The sequence below is a fragment of the Puma concolor genome, chromosome B4 (genome assembly GCF_028749965.1).
Source record: "Puma concolor isolate L17-30 chromosome B4, mPumCon1.1.hap2, whole genome shotgun sequence".
NCBI lineage: Eukaryota > Metazoa > Chordata > Mammalia > Carnivora > Felidae > Puma > Puma concolor.
Window position 1 is genome coordinate 117448156 of NC_141673.1, and position 21333 is coordinate 117469488.

At 39.8% G+C, this 21333-nt stretch overlaps 1 protein-coding gene across 6 annotated transcripts in view; it reads left to right on the forward strand.

Annotated features, from left to right (window-relative positions):
- The window catches only part of MPP7 (MAGUK p55 scaffold protein 7), a 293878-nt gene that overhangs the window by 269044 nt on the left and 3501 nt on the right, over window positions 1–21333 (forward strand). For 5 of the 6 annotated variants that reach the window (XM_086714674.1, XM_086714677.1, XM_086714676.1 and 2 more), the window contains 2 exons: window positions 5210–5290; window positions 20356–20449. In XM_086714674.1, coding sequence (XP_086570800.1) covers window positions 5210–5290; window positions 20356–20449 — 175 coding nt within the window. The remainder of the gene's footprint in view (window positions 1–5209; window positions 5291–20355; window positions 20450–21333) is intronic. The other variant, XM_086714672.1, reaches the window with a different exon arrangement.

Below are 21333 nucleotides of genomic sequence, written 5' to 3' on the forward strand. Positions count from 1 at the left end.
TTAAAAAATGAATGAAAATTAGAAATAGAAATATAGCTCACAACATGCAGTCTATATATAAACTTGTCAAGGGGGCGCCTGGGTGGCTCAGTCGGTTGAGCCTCCGACTTCGGCTCAGGTCATGATCTCATGGTTCGTGAGTTTGAGCCCCACATAGGGCTCTGTGCTGACAGTGCAAAGCCTGGAGCCTGCTTCAGATGGTCTCCCTCTCTCTCTGCCCCTAACTCACTCACATTCTGTCTCTGTCTCTCTCAAAAATAAATAAACATTAAAAAAAAAAAAAGTAAACTTGTCAAGGAATTGATATTTGATTCTGTATGCACTGGAGGGAGAGTGAGAGATGCGGGTGACACATGACAGGAGCCTAAGCCAGGGTGGCAGAGACAGGACCGAGCAGTGGCAGAGGGACAGCTTAAGGTTAGGGGAAGTTTGTTGTTGTTTTAAGGTAGGAGAGAATTTACTAGTTTTAAGTGTTGATGGAGCCACAAGAGGTGAAGATTCAGAAAGAGCAGGTGTAGGAGTGTGTGACTGTTCAGAGGGTGAAGGTCTAGATGGATTTAGACATATACGTTTATAGAAAGGGCTTCAAAGACATATCCACTTGTTGGCTTCTGTGTTCCCAGAGTAGATGAGGTCTTCCAGTGAGCTTAAGGTGATGAGGGTGTCACTAGAAGTTGCATTCGCTCCACAGATTTTTATTGAGATTTTAATGCTTTTGGGGAAGGCAAGTGACCCAATAGGATTCCTGCTCTCATGGAATCTGTCTGGTGGGATAGACAGGTCATGAAGCAATGTATTACCCAGTTGTTGAATTATGACGTTTAAGTAGTAGGAAGGTATACAGGATGTTCTGAAGAGTTAAAAATGACAAACATGGTCGAAAGGGTCAGGACAGACTTGCAGACTTGCTTGAGATAGATCTGTTTGAGCCAAGCTCTGACATATCAGAACTCCCTGGGACTCCAGATGAAGGAGGGGGTTGAACAGATGCTTTGAGACAGAAGGAGGAGGTGGGGACCAGGTCAATGTGGAGTCTTGTAACCCATGTGAAGGTTTTAATCTTTTTCAGAAGAGCCACTGGAAACTACATTTCTAAGAATGTTAAGGGAGAGACAGGATCAGAATAGCTCCTTGGAAGGACCTCTGGCTGCTGGCGACGGTGGGTTAGAGTGGCTGATGAGCAGGGGTGGGGCAGCCGAGGAGGCTGGTCCAGAAGAGGAGGTGAACGTGGTGGTACCCTGGACTAGTGTGACAGCAGTGGAAATTCAGATTGTGGCTCTGAAGGCTAGTTGGGAGGTAAATTGACAGCCTTTGGCGATTATTTGATGATAGGGAGCATATGGGAGAGCAGGAGGCTCCCACGTGTGACCACAGAGAACGGAGGATTGCAGTGACCATTGTGGGGGTGTAAGAAATACGGTGGGTAGGAGAACACAGAATAATGGAAGTCTTAGTTTGTGTGCGGAGAGCAGGAGTGGACAGCATGACTGCTCCAGGACGGTGTGGGTTTTCAGTACTCGTTGCCTAAGTGTGGATGCGTGGAGGGGCCGCTGGTTTGGTCTGAGACTGGAGGTCTCCTTGGGAAGTGCGATAGAAGGACAGTGTATAAGAGATTTGATAGAAGGACAGTGTATAATAGAAGACATGAGGCCCATGGAAGTGAAGCCATGAAGGGCTGCTGGATAAAAAGGAAAGAAATGTAATTAGAGGTCCCCATGACCGTAGGTGTGGCAGGATAACCGAGGGAGAGATCCCAAGGGATCCGAGATCGGAGTCCTATTGGAAAAGTGTGAATTTAGTATTTCAGTAGTGAAATATAGTGATGAAGAGTGAATAGTGATGGCAGAGTCGAGGTCTTTCCAGTAAAGGGTCGAAGTGGAACAGAGAAGAAGATCGCTCTAGACGCGGAGTCAGGGATGTTAGATGCTGGTCTTTTGACAGGGGTTCATGTGGATGCCAAGGTTTCCCAAGACTGCGCCACCCAGGTGCCCCAAGCCATTCTGACTTTAAAAAGCAGTAAATGTCAGGGGCCAGGTCACGATCTCGCGGTCCGTGAGTTCGAGCCCCGCGTCGGGCTCTGGGCTGATGGCTCGGAGCCTGGAGCCTGTTTCCGATTCTGTGTCTCCCTCCCTCTCTGCCCCTCCCCCGTTCATGCTCTGTCTCTCTCTGTCCCAAAAAAATAAATAAACGTTAAAAAAAAAAAAATTTAAAAAAAAAATAAATAAATAAAGTCAGAATGGCTAGGGGGCCAGGAATGTAGACGTGACATTTCTACAGAACTCAGGTCTGACCTGCATCCCACGTGCCTCTCTCCAATGTTATAGTAGACATTCAGGCACTGAATAGATCAGAACATATGGTCGAGTTTCAAGAGGTCTGCCTTCTGAGACAGTGAAGCACTGTCCCATCCCACAGGGAATTACTTTTACACTACACTTATATGTAAAGTGAAGATCATTTGCAAAAGTACCGTTTTCTGCACTTTGATAGTCTTGACAAATTATCTCTAGTTCAGTTAAGGCTGTTACCCCGTTCCTTACCATATTCCAAAGAGTTTCACCTGTCCTTTCTATCCAGTTTCTTGTCTTTATTCTCCTGTTTTCCTGCACCTTTGGGCTTCCAGTTTCCTGTACTTTCCTGTACAGAATGGTTCCTTATCTTATTACTCTTAAATCCAACCTTATTATTGGTAAGTACAAGCATCTGAGTTTAATAGGTTTTCCAGTCATGTCTAAGCATTTACATATTGAAACACAAATTTTTTTTATTGTAAGTACTCTTTTTAAAGGTTATTATTTTGAGAGAGAGAAAGCACTCACACAAGTAGGGGAGGGGCAGAGAGAGAGAGAGGGAGAGAGAGAATCCCAAGCAGGCTCCGTGCTGTCAGCACAGAGCCCAACTCTGGGCTCAAGCTCACGAACCTTGAGATCATGACCTGAGCCAAAATCAAGAGTCAGATGCTCAAACCACTGAGCCACACAGGTGCCCCAGTTAGTCCATTTGATTAACTTGGAGGGAAGAATTATATGTACCAGTAAGTTACATTAGTTCTGAATTCCATTTCACGGTATAAATGGGATGTTACAGAGTATTTATTATAAAAAGGGAGAGCTGAGTGCCAGGGAATTGGGACTTGACAGCAGTTCCTGGAAAGACAGAAGGTGCTGATGAGTGAACACAGGGGGACAGGTCTCCTGATCGAGGCGAGGGCCCTGCAAAGTAGTGGTAGACCAAGGAAGGCACAGCCCCCAGGTCTGGCCTCTTCCTCTTCGTTCGCACTTTTCCCTCCACCCAGGATGTGCACAGTGCTCTTCTGTGTCCACCTGTATGTCCTTCATTGTCCGGCATAAAACCTTGTTCTTTTCAAAGCTCAGGAGAGGAAGTGGGTGAGGGAATGAACACGGGTCCCTGGATTGTGTGCCAGGTGCTATACAGAAGTTACTCACTTAATTCCTCCAAAAGGGGAGTAGGATAACTTTCAGTAGCATGAAGTCTAATCAAGGCTCAAAGACTAAGCCGCAGAGATGATGTCCTCTCAGGCCATGGTAATAACCCGCCACAGACTGGGTGGCCCACGAATAACAGGAATTGACTTCTTACGGTTCTGGAGGCTGTGAGTTGGAGATCCAGGGTGCCGGCACTGCGTGGTGAGGGCCCTCTTCCCGGTCACACGCATCTGGCTGCGTCCTCACGTGCTGGAGGGGAGGGAGCTCTGTGGAGTCTCTTTTGTAAGAGTGCTAATCCCTTCCTGGGCTCCACTCTCCTGACCTTAGCACCTCCTAAAATCCTCACCTCTTTAACACCTTGGGCTTTAGGAGTCCAACACGTGAAGTTGAAGGGGCACACGTATTCACCCAGTATCAGCAGGGGAGGAATAGTGAAAAAGGGAACCTGAGTCGGGTCCGTCTGGGCCCGCAGCCTGTGTTGTGTCCAGCGCAAACACCATCACTGAATGGAGCCTGATGGCAGACTGCGAGGCACTCGTCGTTGGGGGCTTGTGGCCTTCTAACTTGTGTTCAGATTCCTGTTTGAAACTGCTGTGTGTTTTGCTCCGTCTCTTAATCATTTTGTGTGACTCTCTCAACCTAATTACTTTCTTTGAAGGCGGAAGTCACTTTTATGCTCCACAGTATTTACTATCCGCTCCCTGTCCATTGTGGTGTTTACTATGCATGCACTGGTGGATTTAAGCATGCGAGGCTAGTACAAGTTTTCAAATGCTTAAGGACCAACTGAAAACATAGCGTGAGAAGATTATCTCGAGCGATGTAAATGTGGCTGATGGCTTTGCACATTTGAAATGCATCATTAGAGGGGCGCCTGGGTGGCGCAGTCGGTTAAGCGTCCGACTTCAGCCAGGTCACGATCTCGAGGTCCGGGAGTTCGAGCCCCGCGTCAGGCTCTGGGCTGATGGCTCAGAGCCTGGAGCCTATTTCCGATTCTGTGTCTCCCTCTCTCTCTGCCCCTCCCCTGTTCATGCTCTGTCTCTGTCCCCCCAAAAATAAATAAACGTTGAAAAAAAAAATTAAAAAAAAAAAAAAAAAGAAATGCATCATTAGAGGTGCCTGGGTGGCTCCGTTGGTTAAGGGTTCCGCTCTTAATTTTGGCTCGGGTCACGATCTCGCAGTTGTTGGATCGAGCCCTGAGTTGGGCTCTGTGCGGGACATGGAGCCTGCTTGAGATTCTCCCTGTTCCTCTCTCTTTCTCTCTGCCTCTCCCCTGCTCACGTGAGCACTCTCTCCCAAAATAATAAATGCGTAAGTATAAAAAAAATAAAGTGCATCATTAGAGTTGTAGCTACAATAAAATTAATGTTCCAAGATGTTATTTTATTAAGCTCTAAAAACATTCCGTATTGAAATGATTGGTGCCTGGAGTGCACACGTCCACTTTCTCAGGCAGGCATATATTTTAGACTCTTCTGGATATCATCTCTTGGTGATCTACTCAAGCTCTTGGGTATGTTTCCTTTAAAACAAATTAGTTCTGATCTTTTTATTGGAAAGGTAGGGGTTTAAATTTTCAAAGTAAAAAAGCAGCAAATGAACTAGTAGCTTTTTCTTATGTACAACTTGACTAGAGATAATCTCTTTATTCGGGATGCAAAGTTCGATACGTGTTCTCAGTCTGTCAGTCACGGACTCATGTTCAGTGATAGACCTGCTTAAACAGTGTTTTCTGTAATCATGTATATTATCCTATTTTTCAGGTCCCGTAGGAGTAGGTTTGAATGAACTGAAACGAAAACTGCTCATCAGTGACACACAACACTACGGTGTGACAGTGCCCCGTAAGTTCCCTGCTCCCCAATGCTGCTAACCGCTGCACTGATGATGACTGGGCACTTAGGTGGCATGGGTGGCACCCAGCATGGTTCTAAGCGGTCAGCATCTGGACTCAAAGCAGACCTAGCAAGTATGCAGCGACATTCTCCACATTTTACAGTGGAGGAAACTGAGGCACAGGAGTTCAGGGATTGCCCCAGAGTGTAGACATCATTGGCAGGGTATTTGTTAATTTACAACTTCTTCTCTATTCTTATTTTTTTTCTTTAATATTTCTTTTTTAAGCTTATTTATTTATTCTGAGAGAGAGAGAGAAAGGAGGAGAAAAAGGGAGAGAGAGGATCCCAAGCGGGCTCCGTGCTGTCAGCACGGAGTCCCACACGGGGCTCGATCTCATGAACCGTGAGATAATGACGTGAGCCAAAACCAAGAATTGGACACTCAAGCAACTGAGCCACCCAGGCGCCCCTCTACTCTCAGTTTTTATGGTGAATTTTAATACACATATGACACTATTATTTACAAATTTTCTTCTATGTAAAAGTCTATTCTACTTCCTAAAATAAGTGCTAATATTTTCCAGAGTTTTTCACCAGGTTTAAGATCAGAAGGACCAAACCACAGAGAGCTGAAGGAGACCTCTTCTAATATAAGCCTTTCTTAATTACTTTTTATATGTAGTAATTGGCAGATTGTGTTAAATGGGCCTTTCATGGCCATATAATCCAAATATGGTAGGCTTCTTTTCAGTATACAGAATTAGACCTATTTTTATAAAAGAGGTTTTCATAGGCTTTCTTACAAGTGAAATGCGATGCTGGAAGCATTTTGATCTCCAGAATAAATGCCATTTGAGTGCTTAATATGTTGATGTTAGAAAGCCTTCTAAAAGACGAAATTGAAATGTTGGCTTTTTCAAGTGGTTTTAGTACTGTTAACAACAAAACAAAACAAAAACAACTGTTTGTATAGTGCCCTTAGCAATGAGCAATGTTCTCTAGTTTGAGAAGAGTTGGGCTTTATTTTAAAATTATAGTTTTCTATTACCTCAAGTTACTCCTTCTTACTGCATTTTTCCAAATTATTGTTTGTAATCGTTTTCAGCCATACGTTATAGGACCGCTGGTTTCCACCAACAGAGATGAAAGTAAAGGAAAATGTGGAAATGTGGAATTAAATTGTGTTTCTCTCTCTCTCTCTCTCTCTCTCTCTTTTTTAACTTGAATTATTCACTTCTCTTACAAAGCTGAACTGCAATATACAGGTAATTAGAAAATTTTACAAAACTATTGGCCAGTCTTACAGGTGACCAGTTACAAAGAACCTAGAGGATGGAAAAACAGATTACAAAGGGGGGAAAAAACGCATGTATTAACTTCCTACTGTGTATTCATCTTTAATTGTCTGACTTTATTTCAATGTCCCAACAACGGGGCGACATCTGCATGCCACAGAGGAGGAAAGAGGGAGCAAGGATCCGTTACCTGCTCAGAGTTCCACACACAGTAGTTGTACCCGCACTCGAAACCAGGTTTTCTGATTCCAGTCTTCACGGTCTTCCTCCCATATACGATACTACACAGTCTTTTCCAACTACCGATTCTCTTTATTGCAGCACAGTTAATAATAAAAATCCACGTATTTGGAAGATGCTAAATACCAATAAGGCTGTTGATCACACATAGGGCTTTATGATAATTTTGGTGTTACTCAAGGACCTGGGGCAATGTACTTTGGCCTCAATTTATCCAACAATTCAAATAATATCTGCCTCTAAAGTTGTTGCAGAAATTGAGAACATCCAGAAGGTTCTGGGGCTGGAACTCTCCAAAGAAATCCCCAAAGTAGTAATTTTCCACTCAGATTCACTTTTAAACAGGTGTTAATGTCAGAAGATTCCCATGGAGCAGTGTTTTCCAGACTTGGCTGATAATAAAAATCTCTTGGGCTTCATATGAAAAGATTCCAAGGCCTTTCCAAAGAAATCCTCCTTCAGGAAATCTGACAGAATGCCTGAAGTCTGTATTTATATATCCCAAGTGACTCATAATACCAAACATTTTTGGAAAATAACAGCCATAGCATCAGCTCGGGATGATTTAATTAATTAAAGAAGAATATATTTTAAGAACAAGTTTGGAATTTCAGATTGTTTTGCTTTGTCAAATATTCTAGGTAGAGTCTTGAGTATTTGGAGAAAAATTATTGCTCTGATTATTCCACCAGTATTCTGTTCGATGTTTAACTCTATAAATCTTTTCCCCCAAATGTACTAAATATCCACCAGAATGGGTAGGTTGAAAAAGATGTAGAGCATTGGAACTCTCACACATTGCTGGTGTTGGTGGGAGTGCAAATTAATTCATCCACTTTGGAAAACTAAGTGATACTATCTACTAGAGCTGAGCAAATACATACCCCATGACCTCGCGATTCCACTCCTAGTACACAGCCAACAGAGATGCACACAACGTGCACTCGGATGGTTTTGGAAACATTATTCCTAAGAGCCCCAAACTGGAAAGGACCCAAATGCCCATCAGTGGTAGATCGGATAAGGGACATGATGGCATGTTCACACGACAGAAGACTGTAATGCCCAATCTGCTGCTCCGCGCAGCATTGGGAATGAGTCCACCAAACGTGTCCAGTGAAAGGCAGACACAAAAGAGAATATGCAATATAACTCCGTTTGTATAAATACAATAAAAGCAATGCTAATGTGCGCTGTTAGATGTCTTGAGGAGGTGGATGGGAAGGGTGAGTGTGCAGTGCTGGAAATCTTCTGTTCCCTGGTGGGTGCTTCTTACCTGGGTATTTTCATTCTGTGGAAATTCGTTAAGCTTACATGTGAACTTTTCCGTCGAGCATACTTCAGGTTTTTGAGTGTTAAAAAGAAATACTTGGTAGTTTAGCTCACTGTGGTTTGCTGAGGTCCATTTTCTGGTCTTGACTGCGCTACAGTTATGGAAGATGAACACTTCATTGGAGAAAGTTGAATGAAAGTTACACAGAATCTGCTCTGTACTATTTTTGCAACTTATTGTGAATCTGTAATTATTGCAATTAAAAAAATTATTTAAAAGGATGCTAAATGAGGTAAGCACTATCACTCTTGGGCTAAAATGGCAGAACAAATTATACGATCTTTAAAAAATATCTGTGTTGCCACATTAAACATTGAAAGTTGCTTTTAAAGAAAGTGGTGGCCGAGACCTGTTTTCTGCTGTCTTGCTTCTCTGTGGGAAATTTCATTCTCAGTGAGCAGCACCAACACTGTTTTAAGGCTCTAGGTTATCATCAACAAATTTAAATGACTATTAATATAACCAGGCTTTCAAAAGGCTGTCTCAGTAAATTAAAATAAAGCAGTTAACAAAAAGTATTGCAGTAAATGTCAAATTCTTGATGAATTCCCAAGTCTTTACAGTCTGGAATTTTGGGCACTCACAGTCAACCACACCTGTTAATCACTTTGTGGTTTCTCGTGAAGGCATATATCACAGTTATGTGTTTTCATAGGTTTCAAAGGACTCATGTTCTGTAACACTTCTTTGTCTATAGAAAACCTCAGTTGAGATTTCTAATATATATATATGTAAACTAGGGTACCAATTCAAAAAAGTTTTTTTTTCTTATCTCATTATGGCAGTTATTTGGGAATTTTGTGGGAAGCAGGGGAAGAAGGTGGAGTTTGTCTCGTATGTGTTTGATGTTTGTCTGACGGCGAACACAGTGAGTACTCTGACAAGTGAGCGATGGTGAGGTGGTGGCCTGCATTATAGTTAATGTGTCCATCTTTCCCTTTGAATTCTCTGCCCTTAAGAACTTCCAGATCCCTTCTGCAGGATTCCTCACCGTTAATGAGTTTGTGAGATTTCCCATGATCCCTCACTGCAATTAGCAACAAAACTCTTCAACAGTAAAATTACATCAGGCTTGGATAATTTGGGGTGATGGTGATAAGCAAACACTTTGTAGGTACATTCACTTTTAACTGTGTTTGGCAGTGTCATAAATGTCTTGTTCACTTGAGGTAGTTCTAAATAATACTTTTAACCCTCCCAAGGGGACTCCATGTGTCAGGGCAGTGACCCTTAACACTGAATGTTCTACATTTTCAGAGTGTTCTGCCGTGACAGTTGAACAAAGGTAACCTTTTCTCAGTTCACCAGAAACAAATTAATGCACATAAAATTCTCAGTTTTGATTTTCAGCAGTACATTCTTACGAAGCTTACTATTTGCCAAAGGAACGCCAGCAGACAACAACTAAATTGTTGAAATGACAAATGCATATTAACCCTAGATTCCAAAGCAGAGGATCATACTACTTTTAATATCTTTCGTACTTGTGGATGCGTATTATGTTATTTACACTTTAATAGAGTGAATTTGTCATGAAATTCATTCTTAGCTTTTATGACAAGAATTACATTTATTAGTATTACATGCTGTTCCTGCAGAAGGTGCGACATTTCGTAATGAATAGCACAATTTCTTGGTGCTTTACCAGTAGAAATACGAAAAACTGTTTTAGAAGATCTGAATGTTGTATTAAAATATGCTTTTAACTAAATAGAAGTTAATTAAAATTTTGGATATAATTTAAATTTAAGTTCAATTTAAATCAATTACTTTTTGTATTAGGTTACTTTTTCCCCCCTTTCTGCAGTTTTCCTTTTACATATTATTTGGATATAATTGAAATAGATAAGCTGCATATATTTAAAAGGTACAGTTAGATCTGTTTTAACATACATATACACATATGAAATCATCATCACAATCAACATAATGCATATTACCATCTCCTCAAAAAATCTGCCCATGCTTTTAGTAATCTATCCTTCTACTCCTGGCCTTAGGCAACCACAGATCTACATTCCGAAACTATAGATTAGTTTAAATCATCTAGCACTTTATATAAATGAAATTATACATTGTTCCCAGTTTTCTTTGGGGGAAGGGGTTAGTTTATTTCACCCAGCATGAGTTTGAGATTCACCAAGGTTGTTTCATAGATTAGTAATTCATCCCTTTTCATTGCTGAGTGATATTCCATTGTATGGAAATACTATAATTTGTTGATCCATCCATTCACCTTTTAATGGATCCTTGGGGGTTCCCCCCATTTTGGGTTATTACAAATAAACCTATAAGCTAGATATTTTGATGAATATATGTTTTTGTTTCTGTTGGGTAAAAAGTAGGAGTAGAATGGCTGGGACATAGGTAATTTTGTAAGACCTTACCAAACCATTTCTGAAGTGGTTATACCATTTTACAACCCTGGCAGTGTATGCCAGATCTAGTTGTTCTACCTCTTTGCCAACACTTCGTATATTCAGCCTTTTATTTTTTAATTTATTTTGATTTATTATTTATATATAATGTCAAGTTGGCTAACATACAGTCTATGCCATGTGCTCTTGGTTTTGGGGGTAGATTCCCGTGACTCATCGCTTACGTACAACACCCAGCGCTCGTCGCAACAAGTACCCTCCTCAATGTCCATCACCCATTTCCCCCTCTCCCCCACCCCTCCCCATGAACTCTCAGTTTTTTCTCTGTATTTAAGAGTCTCTTATGGTTTGCCTCCCTCCCTCTCTGTTTTTAACAATGTTTTCCCATTCCCTTCCCCCATAGTCTTCTGTTAAGTTTCTCAAATTCCACATATGAGTGAAAATATGTGATATCTGTATTTCTCTGACTGACTTATTTCACTTAAATAAAATATGGTTTATACATACAATGGAATACTACTTGGCAACGAGAAAGAATGAAATCCTTCCATTTGCAGCAACGTGGGTAGAGCTGGAGGGTATTAGAGTCAGCCTTTTAAATTTTTCTCAGCGTGATACAGACACGTCTCAGAGGGATTACAGGTTCAGTTCCAGACCACCACAATAAAGTGAATATTGCAATGAAGTGGGTCAAATGAACTTTTTGGTTTCTCAGTACATATAAAAGTTATGCTTAAAAAAATAAAATTTATGATTATACTGTAATCTATTAAGTGTGCAGTAGCATTAAGGCCAAAAAAAGTACATATCTTAATTTTAAAATACTTTATTGCTAAAAAAATGCTACTGTCCTCTGAGCTTTCAGCAAGTCATTTTTTTTTCTGGGGGGAGGGTTTTGCGCTGAGGTTGGTGGCTCCTGAAGGCAGGGGTGGCTGTGGCAACTTCTTAAAATAAGACAACAGTGAAGTTTGCCACATTATTGACTCTTCCTTTCACAAACACTTTCTCTGTAGCATGCAGTGGTTGGTGTTCGATAGCATTTGACCCACAGTAGAACTTCTCCCCAAGTTGGACTTGATCCTCTCAAATACTGTGCTGCTTTATCAGCTGAGTGTATGTAGCATTCTCAGTCCTCTGTTGTCATTTCAACAGTCTTCACAGCATCTTCACAGGGGTAGATTCCAGATCCAGAAACCACTTTCTTTGCTCATCCGTAAGAAGCAACTCCTCATCCATTAAAGTTTGATCACAAGGTGGCAGCAATTCGGCCCCATCTTCAGGCTCCACTTCTAATTCCAATTCTCCCGCTATTTACACCCCAGCTGCAGTGACTTTCTCCACTCAAGGCTTGAACCCCTCAAAGTCATTCATGAGTATTGGAATTGACTTCTTCCTAACTGTTAATGTTGATATTTTGATCTCTTCACATGAATCACAAATGTTCTTAACAGCATCTAGTGTGAACTCTTTCCAGAAAGTTATCTTTCCATAATTCAGTTTTCAACTTATTTTGCCCAAATCCGTCAGAGAAGTCACTATCTATGGCAGCCATAGCCTTACAAAAATGTACTTCTTAGTAAGAATTGAAAGTCAGAATTACTCCTTGATCCATGGACTGCAGAATGGATGTTGTGTTAGCAGGCTTGAAAACAGCATTAGTCTCGTTTTACATCTCCATCCGAGCTCTTGGTGACAAGGTGCTTTCGTAGTATTTCAGAAAGAATCTGAGCACTAGCTTTGAACAGTGGGCTTAAAACATCCAGTAAACCATGTTGGAAACAGAGGTGCTGATAAACAGGCTTTGTTGTTCCATTTATAGAGTACAGGCAGAGTACATTTTCCATAATTCTTAAGGGCGCTGGGATTTTCAGAACAGCCAGTGAACATTGGCTTCAGCTTTAAAGCCATCAATGACATTCACCCCTAACGAGGTAGACTGTCCTTTAGAGCTCTGGAGCCAGGCATTGACTTCTCCTCTCTAGCTGTGAAAGCCTAGATGGCACCTTCTTCCAGTCTAAGGCTGTTTGATTTACAGTGAAAATCCACTTGGTGTAGGCACCTTCATTAATGATCTATCTCAGCTGGGTCTTCTGGGTAACTTGCTGCAGCTTCTACATCAGCATCTGCTGCTTCACCCTGCACTTTTCTGTGACAGAGATGACTTGTTTCCTTAAACGTCAGGGACAACCTCTGCTGGCTTCACACTTTCCTTCTGCAGCTTCCTCCCCTCTCGCTGCCTTCATAGAATTGAAGGGAGTCGGGCTTGGGCTTACAGGACTGTTGTGGCTGGTTGGCTCTTCTCTCCAAGTCAGCAATAAGGCCGATTCACTGGAGTAGCACTTTTCATTTCCTTCAAGAATTTTTCTTTTGCATTCACAACTTGACTGTTCGGTGCAAGAGGCCTAGCTTTCAGCCTGTCTCAGCTTTCCACGTGCCTTCCTCCCTAGGCTTAATCGTGTCTAGCTTTTGACTGAAAGTGGGAGCCATACAGCCCTTCCTTGCACTTGAACACTTAGAGGCAATTGTAGAGTTATTCATTGGCCTAATTTCAATATTGTTGTGTCTCAGGGAATAGGGAGGCCCGAGGAGACGGGGAGAGATCAGGCAATGGGCAGCCAGTGGAGCAGCCAGAACACACACACCGTTTGTTGATTAAGCTCGCCATCTTATTGCCAGAACAACTGCAATAGTAACGTCAAAGATCACTGGTTACAATAACAGATATAATAATGAAAAAGTTGGAAATATCGTGAGAATTACCAAAATGTGACAGAGACACAAAGTGAGCAAATGCTGTTGGAAAAATGATGCTGATGCTTGACACAGGGTTGCCACAAACCTTCAGTTTGTTTAAAAGAAAAAAAAATATCTGTGAAGCAAAATAAAACACAGTAAAACGAGGTATGCTTGTATGTGTGTAGTGCTATTTCATTGTACTTCAATTTGCATTTAATTGATAACTAATGATATTGAGTGTCATTTTGTGGACCCAGTCATTTATGCACCTTTGGCAAAATGCCTATTCAAATAGTTTGCCATTTAAAAAAAAATGCATTGTCAGAGGGCCTCAGTCAGTTAAGAGTGAGTCTCTTAATTTCAGCTCAGGTCACGATCTCACAGTTCATGACATAGAGCCTCACGTTGGGCTCTGCACTGACAGCACAGAGGCTGCTTGCGATTCTCTCTCTCTCTCTCTCTCTCTCTCTCTCTCTCTCTCTCTCTGCCCCTCCCCTGCTTGTGTGCTCTCTCGAAATAAATAGACGTCTAAAAAATTGCATTGTCTCATTGGGTTTTGGGAATTCTTTATTCTGGATACATGTCCTTTATATGATAAATAAGTTATACACATATTCCTTCCAGTCTGTGGGTTAACTTTTCATTTTCTACTGGTGTTTTACAAAGACCAAAAGTTTTTAATTTTGACAAAGTCTCACTTATCATGTTTTGTGCTTATGTTCTATCTAAAAATCTTTTATGTCTCAGGGTCACAAAGACACTCTGCTTTTTCTAGAAGTTTTATAATTTTACATTTTACACTTAGGTCTTGATCCATTTCAAGTTATATTTTACGTTGTTACTTAGCAGACTTGCCTTGTTCCTGATCTCAAGGGAAAACAACTCCCTCTTTCACCATTAAGTGTGATGTTTACTCATCAATGCCCTTTATTTATTTGAGGGCATTCCCTGTGAATCCTAGTTTGCAGATGCTTTTTGTCATGAATGGGCACTGAGTTTTTGTCTGGTGATTTTTCTAGATTCATTGAAATGATGATGTATTATCCTTCATTCTGTTAATATGGTGAATTCCATTGATTTCCAAATGTTCAGCCAACTTTTTATTCACGAGATAAACTCTACTTGGTTATGATCTCTTATCTTTTTAAAAAATATATTGCTGAATTTAACTTGCTAATAATTTTGTTGAGGACTTTTGCATCTAAACTTTTGATGGAGATTGGTCTGTAATGTTTTCTAATGTCTTTGATAGGTTGTGCAATTAGTTTGTACTAATATCATAAAATGAATTAAGCAGTGATTCCTCTTTATGCAAAAATATGTTGATGTAAGATTTGTGTTATTTCATTCTTAAATGGTGGATAGACTTCATTAGCCATCTAGGCCTGGAATTTTCTTTGGGGGAAGGTTTTAAAAAATAAGTTTGATTTATTTGACATGCTATTCAGATATTTTGCCTCCTCTTGTTTCAATTTTGATTCTTTATACTTTTCAAGAAATGTATCTATTTCATCTAAATTGTCAAATATGTTGGCATAAAGTAATGCATAATATTCTCTAATCCTTTTTAGTGTCCATAGGATCTCTGATAATAACTCATTTTTCATTTTTTATATTGGTGGTCTTTGTTTTTCTTTTTTTTTTTAATTTTTTTTTTCAACGTTTATTTATTTTTGGGACAGAGAGAGACAGAGCATGAACGGGGGAGGGGCAGAGAGAGAGGGAGACACAGAATCGGAAACAGGCTCCAGGCTCTGAGCCATCAGCCCAGAGCCTGAAGCGGGGCTCACTCCCGGACCGCGAGATCGTGACCTGGCTGAAGTCGGACGCTTAACCGACTGCACCACCCAGGCGCCCCTGTTTTTCTTTTTTTAAAAGAAAGATCTTTGTTTATTTATGTTGAGAAAGAGAGAGAAAACATGAGAGAAAGACTGATTCCCCCAGGCATCCCTGTTCTCTTTTTCTTGATCACTGTAATTAGGTTTTTAAATTTTGTTGTTTTTCTTTATTGTCTTTTTTTTTTTTTTTTTTTGTATTAATTTCTGTTATTATTCTCTTCTCCTTGGTTTGGGTGTACTGTGATGTTTTCTTTGTAGCAACATCTTAAAAGTTTATTTATTTATTTTGAGAGAGACCGCAGGAGTGGGGGCAGGGCAGAGAGAGAGGGAGAGACAGTATCCCAAGCAAGCTCTGTACTGTCAGTGCAGAGTCTGATGTGGGGCTCGAACTCATGAAAGTGAGATTCATGACCTGAGGTGAAACCAAGAGTCAGATGCTTTACCTACTGAGCCACCGAGGTGCCCCTCTTTCTAGCATATTTTAAGATGAACTTTCAGTCATAGAGTTTAGATCTTCTTTTTTAATATAAGCATTTAAAGGTATAAGTTTCCTGCTTTGCACCATGTTCCATCCTGTAACTGTAATAGGTTGTATATTCCTTGTTATGTCCTTCACAATATTATTTCATCTTTGAATCTTTATTTAGAAGTGTGTTATTTAATTTTCAGATATTTGAGATTTTCCTAGATATCTTATTACTGGTTTTTAATTATGTTATGGCTAGAGAATTTACTCTTTTATGATTTGGGTTCTTTTAAATTTGTTGGGACTTTTTATTGGCCAAGCATATGATCTTCCTTTTGACAAACGCATCATGTACACCTGAAAAGAATGTGTATTCTGCATGTATTGGATGTAGTGTTACATAGGTATTAATTAGGCTCCAAAGGTCGGTGGTAGTGTTTAGGTCACCTGTGTCTTACTGATACTTTGTCTAGTTCTATCAGTTGTTGAGAGGCATTAAAATCTCTTATTCTGGTTGTGAAATTGCCCATTTCTTCATTTAACTCAGCCACTTTTTGCATCATGTATTTTAAAGTTTTGTTATTATGTGTGTACAAATTTATAATTCTCATAATTTTCTCTTTTATCATTATGAAGTGTTCTTCTTTATCTCTGGTAATACTCTTTTTCTTGGAATCTCTTATCTGGTATTAAAGTAGCCACTTCAGCTGCCTTATGCTTACTGTTTACATGGTATATGTACTATCTTCCATCTGCTCACTTTCAACTTATCTGTGTCTTTGTAGTTAATGTGTCTTTCTTATAGACTTAATAGACAGCATGTACTAGGGTCTTTTTCACCCTTTCTATCTCTGCCTTTTGATTGGAGTATACAAACCAATTAACATTTCCCGAATTATGAAAATGATTAAATTTGGGGCGCCTGGGTGGCGCAGTCGGTTAAGCGTCCGACTTCAGCCAGGTCACGATCTCGCGGTCCGGGAGTTCGAGCCCCGCGTCAGGCTCTGGGCTGATGGCTCGGAGCCTGGAGCCTGTTTCCGATTCTGTGTCTCCCTCTCTCTCTGCCCCTCCCCCGTTCATGCTCTGTCTCTCTCTGTCCCAAAAATAAATAAAAACGTTGAAAAAAAAATTAAAAAAAAATAAATAAATAAAAAAAAAGAAAATGATTAAATTTAAGCTACTATTTATTGTTTTTCTGTTTATCCTTTACCTTCTGCTTTTTATTTCTTTTCTACTGTTATTCATTATTTTTATTATTATTATTATTATTATTATTATTATTATTAGAATGGTTTTTAACGTTCCATTTCAGTTTACCTATTTGCTCTCTGCTTATATGTCTTTGTATTACTTGTTACTGGTTGCTGTAGGGATTACAACATGCTTATACCTAATCATTCAGAGTTATCTTCATGCCATTTCACATAAAATATAGAAACCTTTCAATTATGTAGTCCTTTTTGTGGTAATTGACAAATATATCATGTTTGCATACATTGGAAACTCTACCAGATAATATTAAAACTTTTAAATCAGTTGTATATGTATATATAATATATACATATATAAATATATTTTAATACGTATTTTAAGGAACTTCAGAGGAAAAAAGCAAACTTCTATTTCTATTCATTCTTTCTGTTGCTCTTCATTCCTTGAAGATATAGATTTCATTCTTAACATTTCCTTTTAGCCTAAAATCTTCCTTGAATATTCTTTTAGAACACATCTGCTGATAAATTTTCTTGGTTTCTCTTCTAACAAGGTGTTTATTTTGCCTTTTTCTCCTGAAGGATATTTTGGGTGAAATTCTTTTCTTTCAGTACCTTAAGTGTAGATATTATTTCATTGAGTTCTTGTTTTTATGATTTATAATAATATAATAAATCTGGAATCAGTATTCCTCACATGTACTGTATTGGATTTTCTAGATGCTTTCAAAATGTTTTTCTGTATCTTTGGCTGTTAGTACTTTGGTTTTAGTGTCTAGGCATGATTTTTCTCTGAACTTATCCTATTTGAGATTTGTGGTAACTTTGGGAATTTGTAAACATTATGTCTTCACCAAATTTTAGCAGTTTTTGGCTAATACATTTTTTTTTTGCCTCAATCTCTTTTTCATCTCCTTCTGGCATCCGAATTACACATACGTTATACAGGTCCCTGGGGCTCCATTTATATCTTTTCAGTCTTTTTTTCTTTGTTGCTCAGATTTTATAATTTCTATTGACCTACTTCAAGTTCACTGGTTTTTTTTTTCTCTGTCATCTCCATTCTGCTGCTGAGCCCACTTGGTGATTTGTTTCTGTTAGATATTGTATATTTCAGTTCCAAAATTTCCACTTGGTTCTTCTTTATAGTTTCCATTTCTCTAAGAGTGCATATCTTCGTTCATTTCAGGTGTATTGTCCTTTACCTTATAAAACACAGTTGTAATAGTTGCCTTATTCTTTGCTTGATAGTCCTAACTTGTTGTTCATTCAGAGTTGCCATCTATCATTTTCCCCTTGAGAACTGGTCCTATTTTATGTGTGTTTTTTTTTATGTTGAATAATTTCTTTTAAGTTTTTTTAATCTTTATTTTTGAGAAGAGAGAGAGAGAGAGAGAGTGAGTGACTGGGGGAGGGGCAGAGAGAGAGAGAGAGACAGATTCTGAGGCAGGCTCCAGGCTCTGAGCTGTCAGCACAGAGCCCAACGCGGGGCTTGAACTCACGAACTGTGAGATCATGACCTGAACCAAAGTCTGACACTTAACCGACTGAGCCACCCAGGCACCCCTAATTGCATCCTGGATATTATGAATGCAATGTTGTATCAACTCTAGGTCCTGCTTATAATGGAACAGAAAATACAGGATTAACTTTAGAAATAAATGGGCTCCTGGGTGGCTCAAACATCTGACTCTTGATTTCAGCTCAGGTCATGATCTCATGGTTCATGCGATTGACCCCCACATCGAACTCTGCACTAACAGCATGGAGCCTGCTTTGGATTCTCTCTCTCCCTCTTTCTCTGCCCCTCTCCTGCTCACATGCGCTCTCTCTCTCTCAAAATAAATAAATGTAAAAAAACAAAAAACCTGAGGAGTTGCAGTGTGAATATGGCAAGCAGCCCATCCTTCCTGCTGATTACAACTAAAAACTCTGGCCCCAGGACAACTGTCTGAGCACTTTGAAAATGAGTAAAGCAAGCAGACTATATAGGGGAATCAACATTCTGGAGAATGTTTTTACTTTAGCAAGTAATCAACCACTTTATGTTTAGACTATAAGTTCTGTCTCATTGTGAGTTGTGGTTTAAATCTCAGTTCAGTTCTCTAAACCTCTTGCTACACTGGTTTGGGTCATCTCTGTCACATGTAGTTCGGGGGAGTCTGATACTTGTGTACAGAGTTCACATCTCAGCTCAGTTTTCTAATAAGCCTTTTCTATGTTGGTTTGGATGTGTTCTGTGCTGCTGTTATTGAGGGGTTAGGCTGACACTTCTGTGTCCTAAACTCTGTTGTAAAATGTTGCTCTGTTAGCTGGAGTCCAAACTGCATGCATATAGCTCAGGGTTTTTTCTTCAGCTAGTATTCCTTCCTACTCAGGATTAGAATATCTCCTCCAATCTTCCTGGATTACCTCCACACACTTCAGTTTTTAAGGACTTTTTTGTTTTTTCTTAATAAGGGCTCCTACACTGCAATTTAGTCACACATAACACCATGATGCTCTGTGATTGTTCCCACCCTCAGGGCAAAACAAAGAGGAAATAAAAGTTAAAACTCTGCCCCACGCCTGTTGATTTCCCTACACAGCCTGCTTTATTTATTTTAAAAGTGCTGGGGGGGGGGGGGCAGGGGGCGCCTGGGTGGCTCAGTCAGTTAAGCATCCAACTTCGGCTCGGGTTCTGAACTCATGGTTCAGGGGTTCGAGCCCCATGTCGCACTCTGTGCTGACAGCTCAGAGCCTGGAGCCTGCTTCGGATTCGGTGTCTCCTTCTCTCTCTCTGCCCCTGTCCCACTTGTGGGCTGTCTCTGTCTCTCAAAAATGAATAAACATTTTTAAATAATAATAAAAAATAAATAAAAGTGCTCGGATAGTTTGTCTTGGGCGCAGAGTTTTTAGTTGTAATCAGTAGGAAAGATGGGCCGTAGTCAGTCTTTCACGTGCCATATCGGCACTGCAACTCCTTAGGTTTGGTTCTCGTTTTAAAATTAGTCCTTGTGTTTTCTCCTCCATTATAATTTAGTAGCAAATAGGTAAAATTACTGAATGTTTGGGAGTTCAGTAGTATTCTAAGAAGGTGTTTATACTTTTGCAAAGGAGGAATGAATGGCACCTGGAGATCTTTGACTTCGTTCAGTTATTGATGGCATCCTTCCTATCTGCTGTGTGTAGAAGAGAGTAAAGTCATTTCAGAGTTTATCTTACAACCTAGTGGGCGTTAGACTTGCTTCAGTGAATATGATAATAAATATGATAATAAGCATATTATCTGCGAAAGAAATGAGTTTTTCCTCGAGGGTTAAGATAACTTTTTATTTAATTAACATATTAGAGCACCTTCAAGATCATGAATAGCACAGACACAATGCAGTTTAATTTTGAATCGATCTTCAATATGTTTTTATATCGATGGAAATTCTGAATTAATGACACTTTACTGGCTAATTGGCTTTCTTGTAAGTTTTTAAGTCTGGTTTATGAAAAAGCACTTTTAATACATGATGATTTCTTTTTCAGTATGTTCCTCAGGATGGTTGATACAGACTTTTGTAAACTCTTTTTAATTAAATCACAGACACTACCAGAGCAAGAAGAAGCCAGGAGAGTGACGGTGTGGAATATATTTTCATTTCCAAGCATTTGTTTGAGACAGATGTACAAAATAACAAGTATGTGGAAGTTTTTTTTTGTGTAACCATTGTTTTTAAGCATGTGCCTACGTGTCCAGTTTTAGGCAACTGAGCCATTTGAAATATATTTTCAGTTTTATAATATTTGAAACTGATAAGAAGGTGATAACACTCGTTACCAATCTTCACCTGTAATTTTTTAATAACCTAGAGCTGCTGTGTTTGTGGTGAGTTAAGTGTGTAGGAATTATTTTGAAAAATGAGGGAATGTTCCTAGTATGTTATTGTGACCTCAACTAATTGAATCTTAACATATGTGAATAGAATTTTATTTCAGAAAACTAACAGCTATGTCATCGATCCCTACGTCCACACTCTCCTCCACACACACTTCTCTCCCTCACTGACTCTTCAAAAAAAAAAAAAAAATTAAAATAATGTTAATCGCCTTGCTTGTACTAAATCCCCTGGCCAGCTCGGCTTCCTCCACCTCCCCAGGTCTTCCATTTGCTTTAAGCATGGATAATGGAGGGTGTTGGGGAGCAATGTGTGTTTTAGTGTAGGATTTGGGGATTTTATTGAAACATCAAAATGCTTTTTTCCACGTTTGGCACGGCGATTGTGTTTTTATAGCACATAATCGGCTGCCCTGGTTCCATTAGCCACCAACCAGTTCCCGCTGTAGTTCTAAAGCTGAGCTTGGTTATTCCGTAGCGCATGGTGAAATTTCAGTAGTTTCTATTGTTTGGTTTATTCACTGTTTTATTGCATTGCATTAGTTCTGAAAAAGAGGTGATGGCAAACAGAGTACTGGTGGACTAAAGTACTTTTTTCTGTTTCAGTGTAATACAAGCAAGTGTTACTGATGTGAAAATGTAAAATAAAAGATTTTTTTAAATTGACATTCTGGAGTACTTGGCCCT